General features: G+C 37.9%; 1 protein-coding gene across 4 annotated transcripts in view; it reads right to left on the bottom strand.

The window, feature by feature from the left end:
- Positions 1-12,842, bottom strand: part of Txndc16 (thioredoxin domain containing 16) — a 98,612-nt gene that overhangs the window by 59,802 nt on the left and 25,968 nt on the right. For 3 of the 4 annotated variants that reach the window (XM_004835532.4, XM_004835533.4, XM_004835534.4), the window contains exons 5-6: positions 10,992-11,065; positions 9,980-10,054 (exon numbers count right to left, since the gene is read on the bottom strand). In XM_004835532.4, the coding sequence (XP_004835589.1) occupies positions 9,980-10,054; positions 10,992-11,065 (149 nt within the window). Of the gene's footprint in view, positions 1-9,801; positions 9,889-9,979; positions 10,055-10,991; positions 11,066-12,842 lie in introns of those variants that run through there. The other variant, XM_087208099.1, reaches the window with a different exon arrangement.

Consider the following 12,842-nt stretch of genomic DNA (forward strand, 5'->3'; position numbering starts at 1 on the left):
ATGAAGGAAACTTAAATGCTTATTATATTCCTAAGTAAAAGAAGCCAAAGTGAAAAGGCTGTATGTATATTGTATGATTCCAAATATACATGCTTAAAAAGACAAAGCTAGTGTGAAAATGAAAAAAAATCAATGGTTACCGGGGATGAGGAAAACTAGGTGTTGAAAAGAATCCTGGGGGCAGTGAAAATATTCTGTGTGATACCATAATGATGAATATGTATGATATAAATTTTCCAAACCCACAGAATATATAAGACTGATCCATAATGTAACCTATAGGGTTTGGGTGATTAGGACATGTTTGTGCAGATTCCTCAATTATACCAAAGGCACCAGTCTGGCAGGGGCGTTGGGAATGGGGGAATTTATGCATGTGTGGGGAGGGCAAAGGACAAACGGAAGATCTCTGTGTGCCTTTCTCTTTGCTCTATGAACCTCAAACTGCTCTTTTAAAACTTTTGTCTTTAAAAAAAACACTGCTATAGACACAGAAAAATACCTGAACAAATGAGGAAAACATGCTGTTCTAGGATAGGAAGATTCATCTTTGAGATGTCAATTTTCCATAATTTATAAATTTAATACCAGTAGGATTTAGACAGGGAGAGAAGAAACTAGACAAGCTAATTTTAAATGTCATGTGTACAGAAAAGCGATTTTGAAAGAAATATAACGGGGCCTAGACTGTTCAGACATTATTTTATAAAGCCCCAGTAAATTAAATCAATGGTACTGATATGTGGATAGACAAATTAATGAATCACAAAGTTCAAGGAGAAAACCCAATATATATGACAGTTTACTGTAAACTTTTAGTGTAAACTTGGTAACTCAACCATGAAAAGACCTATTTATCTTAGTGGTGTTGAGGCAACTAAGTACTCACCTGAACTGTACACATTTAAATCCACTCCTCCTACCATTCACTAAGTTAAATTCCCAAGAGATAAAAGAATTAAATGTAAAATAAAAACAACCAGGAAAGAAATACAGTAGATCCACAAAAAAACAGTCAGCTGATCATTAACAAAGAGCCAAAAGCAAATCAATGAGGAAAGGGTGATCTGCTCAACAAAGGGAATTCAACAGCTGTGCATCCATGTGTAAAAATATGAATCTAGACACTGCCCTTACATCTTACACAAAAATCAAGTCAGAGTGCATCATAGACCTAAATGTACACATAAAACTACAATCCCTAAAAGATGAAAATCTTGATGACCTAGGGTTGTAACGAGTCTTAAGAAACAACATCAAAAGCACAATCTAGGGCTGGGGATTTAGCTCAGTGGTTTCGCCGCCTGCTGCGCAAGTGCAAGGACTCGAGTTCCATCCCCAGTATCAAGAAAAAAAAGCACAATCTATAAAAGAAAACATTTTATTAAAAACCTCTGTTCCATGTAAGAAATTACTCAAGAGAATGAAAAAAAAAAAAAAAAACAACCAAGGCAGAGTCTGGGAGAAAATATCTGTGAAACATGTATCTAACAAAAGACCTATGTCCAAAATGTACAAAATAACCTTTAAAATTCAATGATGAGAAAATAACCCAATTTTAAAAACAGGCAAAATATCTGAACAGACATCCCACCAACAACATGCAGATGGTAGATCAGTGTATGAAAATATGTTCAACATCAAGAGATACCACTACACAACTATTAGGATGGTTAGAATTTAAACACTTTTTTTAAAAAGATGACAGCAGGCTGGGGATTTAGTTCAGTGGCTCTGCCGCCTACCTCACAAGCTCAAGGACCCAAGTTTGATCCCCAGTACCAAAAAAAAAGATGACAGCAAATGCTGGCAAGGAAGTGGAGGAACAGGCATTCTCACTGCTGTGGGAATGCAAGATGACACAGCCGCTTTGGAAGGCAGTTTAGTAGCTTCCTACAAAACTAAGCACAGTTTTACTAAACCACAAACCTTACCCCCTACATAATTAGTCAAGTGAGTTGAAAACTTACACCCACACAAGAAACTTACATGTGAATATTTATAGCAGCTTTATTCATAATTGCCAAACTTTGAAAGCAACCAAGGTATTCAGGAGACAAATGGATAAATGGGTACATCCACACAATGGATTATTCAGTGATAAAAAGAAATAAACTATGAACCACGAAAAGACACAGTCTTTTACATACTGCTAAGATCTGAAAAGACTACATGCTGTATAATTCCAACCATATGAAAAAATATAATAGGCAAAACTACAGAGAGGGTAAAAACAGTGGTTTGGGAGAAGAGATTTTTAGAGCACTGAAACTATTGTGTTTGTTACTCTAATAGTGGAAACATATCATGGTGCATTCACCAAAATGTGCAGAATGGAAAGCATAAAGAGTGAGTTCAACCATGCACTGTACTTAATTATAATGTGTCAATATTTGTTCTTCAATTTTGTTGTTTTGGGGTTTTTTTTTTTTTGGTACTGGGGATCAAACTCAGATCCTTGTGCTTGCAAGGCAGGCGGCAGAACCACTGAGCTAAATCCCCGGCCCTTGTTTTGTTTTTTGAGACAGGGTCTCACTATGTAGCTCAGGCTGGCCTTAAACTCACTATGTAGCCCAGTCTGGCCTCAAACTAACAGTGACCCTCCTGCCTCAGCCTCCAAGTGCTGGGATTACAGGCATGTGCCACCACATCTGGCTGTTCTTCAATTTTAACAACTGTACCACATTTATGTAGTGTTAATAAAGAAAAGTATATATGAAGGAGAAAGGGAACATGGAGCTTCTCTGTACTATCTGCTCCTATGAATTTTATGATTTTCTGTAAATCTAAAATGCTCTAAATAAGTCTAATAATTAAAAACCTCACAAGGCCGTTCCACCGCTCCCGGCCCAGAGGGAGGGGCTTCCAGGCTGCCGTTCCTTCCACTGCTTCCAGCCCAGAGGAGGTGAGCAGCTCGGGCGCCAACCGCACACACACCCTTCCCCCATCGAAATGAGAAGACATGTAAATAACTCTCAAAACCAGACTTCCAGATCACCTAGAGCAACCCCAAAGGGAAATGTGATGGAACACTCTGATACTCAACCACCTGGACTCCTTGAACTGGCAACAAAAGAGGATCTGGAAAAAATGAAATCAGAAATAATTTCTCACATAACAGCAGAGATTGTGCCCATAGTACAAGACATGATTAATAAATCTAGAGAAGATACAGATAAAAAAATAGAGGAGCTGAGGAACACGATGGAATCCCAACATAGGAAACAAATGGAACCCATAAAACAGATACAAACAGATTTCCAGGAGATTAAAAACTCCACTGAAAGTCTACACAGCAGAATGAGCCAATGTGAGGACAGAATTTCAGATACAGAAGGTAAGATTGCAATTAGTGAGGAGGAAAAGAAAAATTGCTTCAAAATTGTAAGGGACCACGAGAAATCAATCCAGCAGCTGAGTCAATGAAGAAACAGGAGAGAGTGCAGATGACATAAAAAAAACTGTTTCCAGAAGTGATGGCAGAAAACTTCCCAAGCAGGGGAAAAGAACTTGACATACAGATAAGTGAGGCACACAGGACTCCAACTAGCCGTGATAAAAAAAAAAATCTACACATAGGCATATAATTGTTAAGATTCCAGAAACCTAACAGAAGAACAAAGTTCTACAGAGAAAAGAAACAAATCACATACAAAGGAAAGCCCATCAGAATCACAGCAGACTTCTCAATGCAAACCCTCAAGGCAAGAAGAGCTTGCTTGGAGTGATGTATTCCAAGGCCTAAAGGAAAACAGCAGCCTCCAACCCAGATTGATGTACCCTGCAAAATTATCTTTCAAAACTGATGGAGAAGTAAGATACCTTCGTGACAAAGAGCACCTTAGGAACTTCCTGAATACCAAACCAGCACTCCAAAAAATTGTAGATAATATTCTAGGAACAGACAATGAGGATCACAAGCCCAGGAGGCCCAGCAGAATGAATCCATCAGGTCCGACAAGAAATTAAATGTAAAGGGGGAGAATCCAACAAAAAGAAAAAGTCATGAACTTCATCTCCCTAATGAGTGAGTGTATAATTCAATTTTGTTATTGTACTGATTAGTATTTTTCTGATTCTAATGTTGCACACTTTTCCTTGTGCTGTACTGGCTATTTATCATCTTGTTGTGTCTTTTTTTTTTTAATTAAATTCTTTTATTGGTACATTTTAGGTATACAACACAATTACATTTCTCATTGGGAATTGTACCTTTACATAATGCATCTTGGTTCTTATTTTTTCCCCATTCCTAGCCCTCCCTTCACCCCCTCCACCCTTCCTTATTTACAAAGACTTTATTTCCATTTTTTCCATTTCGCAGCATTTTTCCTTTCCCTTCTTTCCTTTCCCCTACCCCTCCTATTACCCCTCCCCCTTGGACCTTTTCTTCCTATTTTCCGTTATCGATTATTCATTCTAATCATTGGTACATTTTAGGTATACAATATAATGACATTCATCATTGGAAATTTGCTGTGTCTTTTTAATTGGGTTGTCTATTAATGAGGTGGAAGAGTTCTTTATATATTCTGGTCATAGGTTATATGCACTGTAAATATGGTCTCTTTAAGGACTACTTTTCATTTTCTTGATGACGTCATTTAAAGTTCTAAATTTTGATGTAATCTCATTTATCAGTTTTTTTCTTTTATACATCATGTTTTTTGTCCTAGGAAATTCTTGCCTACCCTAAATTCATAAACATTTTCCCTTATAATTTCTTCTTAAAGTTTTATAGTTTTAGTCTTTCATACTTAGGTTCATAGATCCTTTCAAGTTATTTTTTATGTATGGAAATAAAAGGTGGAGGTTAATTTTTATATACGGATACCAGGTGTTCTAGTGCCATTTGCTGAAAACACTATCTTTTCCTTGGCTCTTGAATTCAGTATATGTTCTATAAAATGTTAATGTTAAATAAGTAATCTTTCAAAACTCAGTGGACCATATATGTGTGGCTCTATTTCTAGATTCTGTTTTATTCCAATGATCTATATGTCTTTTGTTACACCAACACTGCCTTGATTACTGTAGCTTTAGAGGAAGTCTTAAAATTAGGTAAGAAATGTCTTCCAACAATGTTTTCTTTTTACTTTTCTAGGTCTTTTGTACTCCTACATAACTTTTAAATTTCAATATCCGATTCTTCATTTATAGCAAGTATACACAGACCTGAATTTTTATATATACCTTGTGTTTTCTAATCCTGCTAAATCCATATACAAGTTCTAGGGGCTCCTAGAGATTTCTTAGTATTTTCTCTGTAAATGATCATTTCATCTATATATAAAGATTTTGCTTCTACCTTGCCAAACCTATGCTATTTGTTTATTTTTATTGCCAGACTATTTTGGTTTGGGCCTATGTTTCAAAGTTTAATGGACAGACGAAGAGTAGGCATATCTGCCCTTGTTCCCCACCTTAGGGAGAAAGCATTGTATTGTATCTTCTCCATTCATATTTTCCCTGGAAGTATGGAGTACATGTCTTTGATCTGTTGAGAAGGTTCTGTTCTACTTCTAGTCTCCTGATAGCTTTTACCATGAACAGCTATAGAATTTAGTCCAATACTTTTTCTCCAACTACTGACAGGATCATATGGCTTTTTCTTTCTGCTTTAAATGTTTGATATAATTTATCAGTTAAAATGTATATGAGCCTGCTGTTGTCATATAGGTAAGTTTTCAAGCTGGGAATATACTTTAATAGGTGCTATTCAAATTTTATATTTCCTCCAGAGTCAGTTTCATTAATTTGTCTTCCAAAGTACTTCTTAGAAGTTGTCCAATTTATTTCAAAAAAGATTTTTGTAATATGCTTTCTATATCCTTTTAAATTCTGTAAAATCTGTGGTAATGTCTTCTAGATCTTGTCATTTTAAAAATGTATAATTGATATTGTGTAATTGGAAGAAAAGATCTAAAGGAGCAGAGGAAGTTGCAGGGGTAGGGGAAAGGAAAGAAAGGAAAAGAAAAGATATGAGAAAAGGAAAAAAATGGAAACAAAGTCTTTGCAAATAGGGAAGGGTGGAGGGGGTGAAGGGAGGGCAGGGGAAGGGGAAAAAATAGCCAAGATACTCATGTAATGGTACAAGATCCTAATGATGAATGTAACTATTTTATATCTAAAATGTACCAATAAACTTAATGAAAAAAAAACTCCAACAAATCGGTAAATTTCTTTATAATAATGGCATAAGAGAAACCACTGTACGTGTACAACTAAAAATCTAGAAGTCAAAGAAGATAAATTTGACCACCTATTTTTAAAAAGAACACATTAGGGAAACTGAAATTGTGTATCTTCTTTTATACATAGAAATTGATAATAATAAAGTTTAAAACAATAGAAAAAATGAGCAAAAGATATCCAAGAGTTCAATTCCATTACTATGAACAGAATACAACTGTAAATGAGTACAAGACAGAAATCACTTGCCAAGCACTGTTTCAAACTCATGGTTTTAGCACACACAAGTAGGAAAATAAATTGAAAGGCATTTCTTTGGTCATGGCAGTTGCAAAGTACAGCTATGACACAGCAAGCTATTTGGCCCAGTTCTTCAATATTCTAAATATTGTTAGTAAGAATTTTCGTTAAATGCTGTATTCCACATGTTATTTTCTTATATTCTGAACAAAAAGGCACTGCCTCTTTGGATTTGACTACCTTGACATTTATTGTTTTCCCCTCTCAGTTTGTTCTTCCTGTAAGTGGCATTGCCCTAGGAAGCTCCGTGGATTCCCTATATGTGGGCAACACCTAGATGTGCACCCCTCAGAGGCTCCACTTCCTACGGCTTCCTCTGTGAATCTGCTCTTCTTCCTTGCCTACTTCCAATGGTGATCAGATTGGATCTGGGTTAGCATGAAGTAGGGAAAAGGAAAAGAGATCAAGTATTAAGTCAAGTTTGCAGTTGTGCTATTACCAAATTTACTATTACCAAATCCAGTTAATTTTACCATCTAAGCACTGAAAATCCCTCCTCCACTACCTCTACCACCCTAGATTATCCAACAGCCACATAGAGGTTTGACATGTGCTTGGGTCCCTAAATCTGTCTCACATCCATGAGAAAGAGCTCTCAGATCCTAATCTGATCATAACAGGAGCCTGCCTAAACACAACCTTTGTCAAGCAATCAGGGTTTAAAGTCTCAGTTAGGACCACAACAAGCCAAACTAAAAGTAACAACTGAGACTTTATTCAGGGCTGGGTGTAGCTCAGTGGTAAAGCACAAAGGAGGTCCTGGGTTTGATCATTAGCTAAACTTAAAAAAAAAAAAACACTTTATTCACTTACGTGACAATACAAACAAGACCTAAAGAGAGGTACCAGCTCCACACTGGTCCATTTTTTACCCCATGGAATGGCAGCAGGCAAGGGTTGGGTATATGTAATGCAGAAACAAGGAATCATATCTCATTCCCAGGAGTTCCAAACATAAGATCCATGCATCCTTAAGAACCAATGGACATTGTGGAGAAAAAAAGAAAAAGAGTAAGGGTTTGGAATAGAAAGGTACTGACTCAGAGAGAAATGTCTCCACCAGAGAACCCTGATAACAAGTCCTTAGCAGAAGCACCCGGGAGGCACTATGGCCAAGGTCTGAGTAAGGAGGCCTCAGAATGCTCCACCTGAGCTCTGAATATGAGCCAGGCTGGTTTAAAGGGCTGGGGGTGGGGGGTAGGGCCATGTCCTTGACCTCAATTATCTCCAAAAAGCCTCAATGCATTGGCTGTGCACCAAGTCTGGCAAGGCAAGAACAGCTTGCCACTAAGGCCTGCTAGGCAAATCTTGTTATTGCCTATGATTAGAACTGAAAGATCACGCAAGGATTCTGCTCTGGAAATGGACACCTTCCCCTTCTGGGCTACCCAAAAGCCCATAGCTCTACAAAGGGTAAACAGAGATGCCCCTTCATCTGACCTCACACTTTCCTCGCTCATCTCCTCCTGCACATTTTATACTCAGATAAAACTAACCTCTCCAAACTATTTCCAACTTCCACGCTCTTGCCAGTTTCCCCTGCTTTTCGAACCTTCCCTTTCTTTGCCACACACTTCTCCTGAGACCTATCTCCTTAAGGAAGCTACCTTCTTTCTAGACATGAATAACTATTTTCTCTGTGGATCCACTGGCCATTATGAATACATCTCTCTACTACTTGACTTAACATAGACTTCTGTCTATCTCTGCAACAAAACACTAAATTCCTAAAGAACAGAAGCCCCATCCTATTGTTTGCGTCCCAATGCCTAACAAGTGTCTGACACACAGCTGGAACAAGGAGAACATCTACTTATGGAAACTTGTGTTCCATACATCAGCACTAGTACACACTAGTAACAGGCCATGACTACAGCAGGAACACATTGGACAAAGTCCACCTAACCAGTTCATGTAACAAGGTCCTCACCACTGACGGCCCATCCTTATCTAGGGTCCAGCTGTTTTAACCAGCTGCTCTTAAAGTTGTCCAAGGTGGATCTGCCACTCTGGGATTTGGTGTCAAACCTGGATTCATACTTTATGGGAAGATAATCTCAATGTACGCCATCCCTCAAAGTCTTCGCTCCATGTTTCTTCACCCTCATTTCTGGGTCAAAGACAGCTACCAAATATCTACCAGAAAAAACAGCAAAACCAATAAAGTTCCTGAGAACAAATAACATAGTTATTACTTGGGTTTTTTGCTAAGCTTCACTTGACCCCTATGGTCAAGAGAGCCACCCCTTCTCTGTCCTAGGAAAGGGATTTCAAAGCAGCCAAAAAGCCACCTTTCACCCAGTACACCTGGCTTCTTAAGTCTATATGTCTTAGGGCCCATGGTTTCCAAGAATTCCTAAACACCTTTTTTTGTTTTTGATACCAGGAATCAAACTTGGGACCTTGCACTTGCAAGGCAGGAGGCAGAACCACTGAGCTAAATCCCTGGCCCTAGGACTAGAATATTTAAAAGTGTTCATTTGTAAAGTGATTACCAGAACTTTTCACCTCTAAGTTTTGAATTTCCTGTAACTTAATTTTCACTCAAATTTTATGGGTAGGAGAGAAGGAAGTGTGGAGCCAAACAGAAAACAAAGATAAGAAATGTCAGCAAAGGTCTTAGTGGACAACAGACCTACAACATTAAATCAGTCAAGCCCCTGTAAACTTGTGTCCTTAAACAGACACACTGTCTAGCTTTGCCATCAAAGAGAACACCAGACTTCATTTTGAAGCAGACTGCACAAACAGAGCTCACACAAGCCTGAATCCTGGATGTAAAGATTTCATGGCAGGAGAATGTGAGATTAATTCTTTGGAAAAAAAAATTCAAGTGTATGCTGGAAGTATAAGAATTTTTTCTGCACTTACAAGAAGACACAGAGCTACAGACTCGAAAAGTCAGGCAAGTGTCAGACGGAAACCAAGCACTTCACAACCCTAATGTAAACAGCAAAGATGAGCTTCCTACCTGGTGCTGTAGATGTGTGCATTCTCCTAAAGTCCTATTCTGAAGTCCTAACCCCTAAATGATGGTACTGGGAGGTGGGAGCCCCAGGAACTGATTAGCCATGAGACTTCTACCCTTATAAAGGAGTCCCCAGAGATCCAGGTCTTTCTACCATGTGAGGACACAAGGAGAAGATGCCTCACACCATGAAGCAGAGGCTCGCGTCTGGTACCAAATCTGTCAATGCCTTAACCTTGGACTTCCCAGTTCCAGAACTGTGAAAAATAGATTTTCACTGTTTACAAGCCACCCAGTCTGCGGCAACCCAAACAGAAGTTTTCTACTTCTACACAGAGTACCTATGTGTTCTTGTATCCTTTGTCATGAAGCAAATTTTCGATCTTCAATGTGGGAAGATATACCAGCAATATGTATGAAACTGATGCCTACAAATACAATGTTGAAACCTTAAAATATTATAATGGGTTGTGGTCCTCTAAAGTGAAAGCAATAATGATTAAGTAAATGAGTACTTACAAGAGTACATGAGCGACAATGGCATTCACATCAAACAAGGTGTCAGTCGGGAATTCTCTGAGCAAAATGTTTCCTCTGCAAAAAGTTTAAAAACACATTATAGAAATATTTCCTTAAAATTCAATTTACTTGCTCATCTAACACATTAAATTATAAGCTCTTTGATGTTAGAGCCCGTGTCTTATCCACGAACCCTATGCACCAAGTGGAGCACTGGCACATAATGCACCCTCAAATATTTATTGAATATACACTTGATAAATATGTTGGTTTTGAGAAGTTTAGGCACTGGATCTGGCAAAAAAGACTGGAAATCAAGATGAGTCTAACTAGGCCTCCTAACTACTTTCCAATCACACACAGATTCCCAAACTGGGTTGGAAGGAGAGGAGCGGGAGAAGCAAGTGTCCTTAGCAGGAACTCCCTGAGCAAACAGGGTCTATCTCCACTTCCTAGGCCAAGCCCCAAGGGCTTGGGGAAAGGATGAGAGATTCCCCAAATAGATCAGAAGACCCAAGTACTGAAGAAGCTGCAACCTAGACACCGACAGATTCCTCAAAAATAGGGTACATCCAAATATAGAACTGACATAGCTACTTGGAACATGAAATTTGCTAAGTGCTTACTTAAGCAGGCTCTTATAGTAGGAATTTATGTATGACGCTCATGTAACAGTCAAAATGACCCTGTGAGGTAATTTTTGTCTTCATTATTTTGATTGTTTTGTTTTGGTTTGGTTTTTTTTGGTACCGGGGATCAAATTCGTCCTTGCACTTGCGCAACAGGCAGCAAAACCACTGAGCTAAATCCCTGGCCCCATGTCTTCATTATTTTGTAAGCACGGAAGTTAAAAGTTCAGAGAGGTTAGGTAGCAAGTGAACAGCTTAGACTTCTTGCTAAATTTCACTACTAGACTACTAAATCCAACTTTACTGTGGCTTAGTGATGTTTTATATACCTGAATATTCGAGAATATAACTTTGTATTTGTATATCACACTCAAAACTTTTACCTGAATAAATACGCTTTCATCAAATCCTCTTCTTTACCACAGTATCTTGATGTTTCTTCTTTGACGCAATGAACCTTTAAAAGATAATATTTAAGGTTTAGAATATATAGCAAAATGTCAAGTTTCTTGGTTAAAAAAACAAGGAGAATTAAACATGACAGACTTTTACCAGGGAAGTTTTGTATTTTATTTTTTTCTGATTTGTATACAACAACTTCTTAGTGAAGTGCATGAGGAAATGCAGCGGGAGGAATTCTTTCTGCACCTAGGAGTTATATTTAATTATATCTGAGAGTTTACAATTAATTCAATCTTTCAGAACAAGTAGGAGATTAGCTAGAAAGGAAGGCACAAAAGCATATGGAAAAGTCAGAAAGCAGGTGAGGGTGAAGCTCAGTGGTAGAGGAAGTACTTAGCAAGCATAAAGCCCTGTGTTCGACTTCAGCACAAAAAATAAGGGGAGGAAGCATAAAAAGTGGGTGGTAAATTGGAACCATGACAGCATCTCAGCAGCTGAACACAGTTATGGCAAATCCTGCTAGTTTCTACCTCAAATCTGTCCATTTTCTAAAAACCAAATGCCCTGTTAAAAGGTTTTTCCAGCCTCCCCAATAGCTGGTGATGGCCAAATCACTGGGTTGGAACCCCTAGAAGGCTCTTGGCAGGAGACTGATTACTCTTAGATTACTCAAGAGACTCTTACTCTTCATCAGTTGACAAAAAGCAGAGGAGACAGCCAGGGTTCCAGTGGAATCATGGACCATAAGGCATCCTTAGAGAGGAAACCACTTGCTAAGGATGCTGCAAGAGAAAGAATGAATCTGAGCCCCTGGTGATGTTAGAGCAGCCACCCAGCCCTTAAAATGTGCACTTTACGTGAAAAAATGTAAGGACAATCCTAGCAGCAAGTGAAAATAAAATGGGAGGTGAAGGAGCACAACCATAACAGAGGCCAAGGACCTAAAGTAAAGTCAAAAAGGTCAGAAGGGACTTGAGTCTTTTCACAAATGCAGTTATATAAAACTAAGTAAAAGGTCTGAGTGTGAATATGCATTCTGAGACAGAGAGGGAAAGGAAGGAAAGGAAAGAATGAAGGAGTTTCTAGAGAGGACAAATAGGTCACCACCAATGTAACTAACAAAAACTAAGGCTAGAAGAACAGTTCTTCAGTTTCAGATTTGGTAAGGTTTTTGATTTAAGATGAAGGTTTCTGTTATTCGATTTAATTTAATTTAATTTTTTCTTTGAGAGTCCTTTATTTTTTTTCCCCCATTAAGTTTATTGGTACATTTTAGGTATAAAATACAGTTACATTCACATCATTGGGATCTTGTACCTGTACATGATGTATCTTGGTTCTTATTCCCCTTCCTCTGCCCTCCCTTCACCCCTTCTACCCTTCCCTATTTGCAAAAACTTTGTTTCCATTTTTTTTCCTTTTCTCATATTTTTTCTTTTCCCTTTTTTCCTTTCCCCCACCCCTCCCACTTCCCCTGCTGATTTAGACCTTTTCTTCCTATTACACAATATCAATTATACATTTCTAAAATTACAATATCAAGATCTAGGAGACATTACCACAGATTTTACAGAATTTAAAAGGATATAGAAAGCATATTACAAAAATCTTTTTTGAAATAAATTTGACAACTTCTAAGAAGTATCTTGGAAGACAAATTAATGAAACTAACTCTGGAGGAAATATAAAATTTGAATAGCACCTATTAAAGAAACTATATTCTTAGCTTGAAAACCTATATCAAACAATTAAAGTAGAAAAAAGAAGGAACACTTCTCCCCACATTTTAGGAAATCAACATTGTGCTAATCCTAAAATTGGATAAAGATAAT

This window comes from Heterocephalus glaber, unplaced genomic scaffold (genome assembly GCF_053883595.1).
Source record: "Heterocephalus glaber isolate CG9 unplaced genomic scaffold, H.glaber_assembly_v1.0 deba00000901, whole genome shotgun sequence".
Lineage (NCBI taxonomy): Eukaryota > Metazoa > Chordata > Mammalia > Rodentia > Bathyergidae > Heterocephalus > Heterocephalus glaber.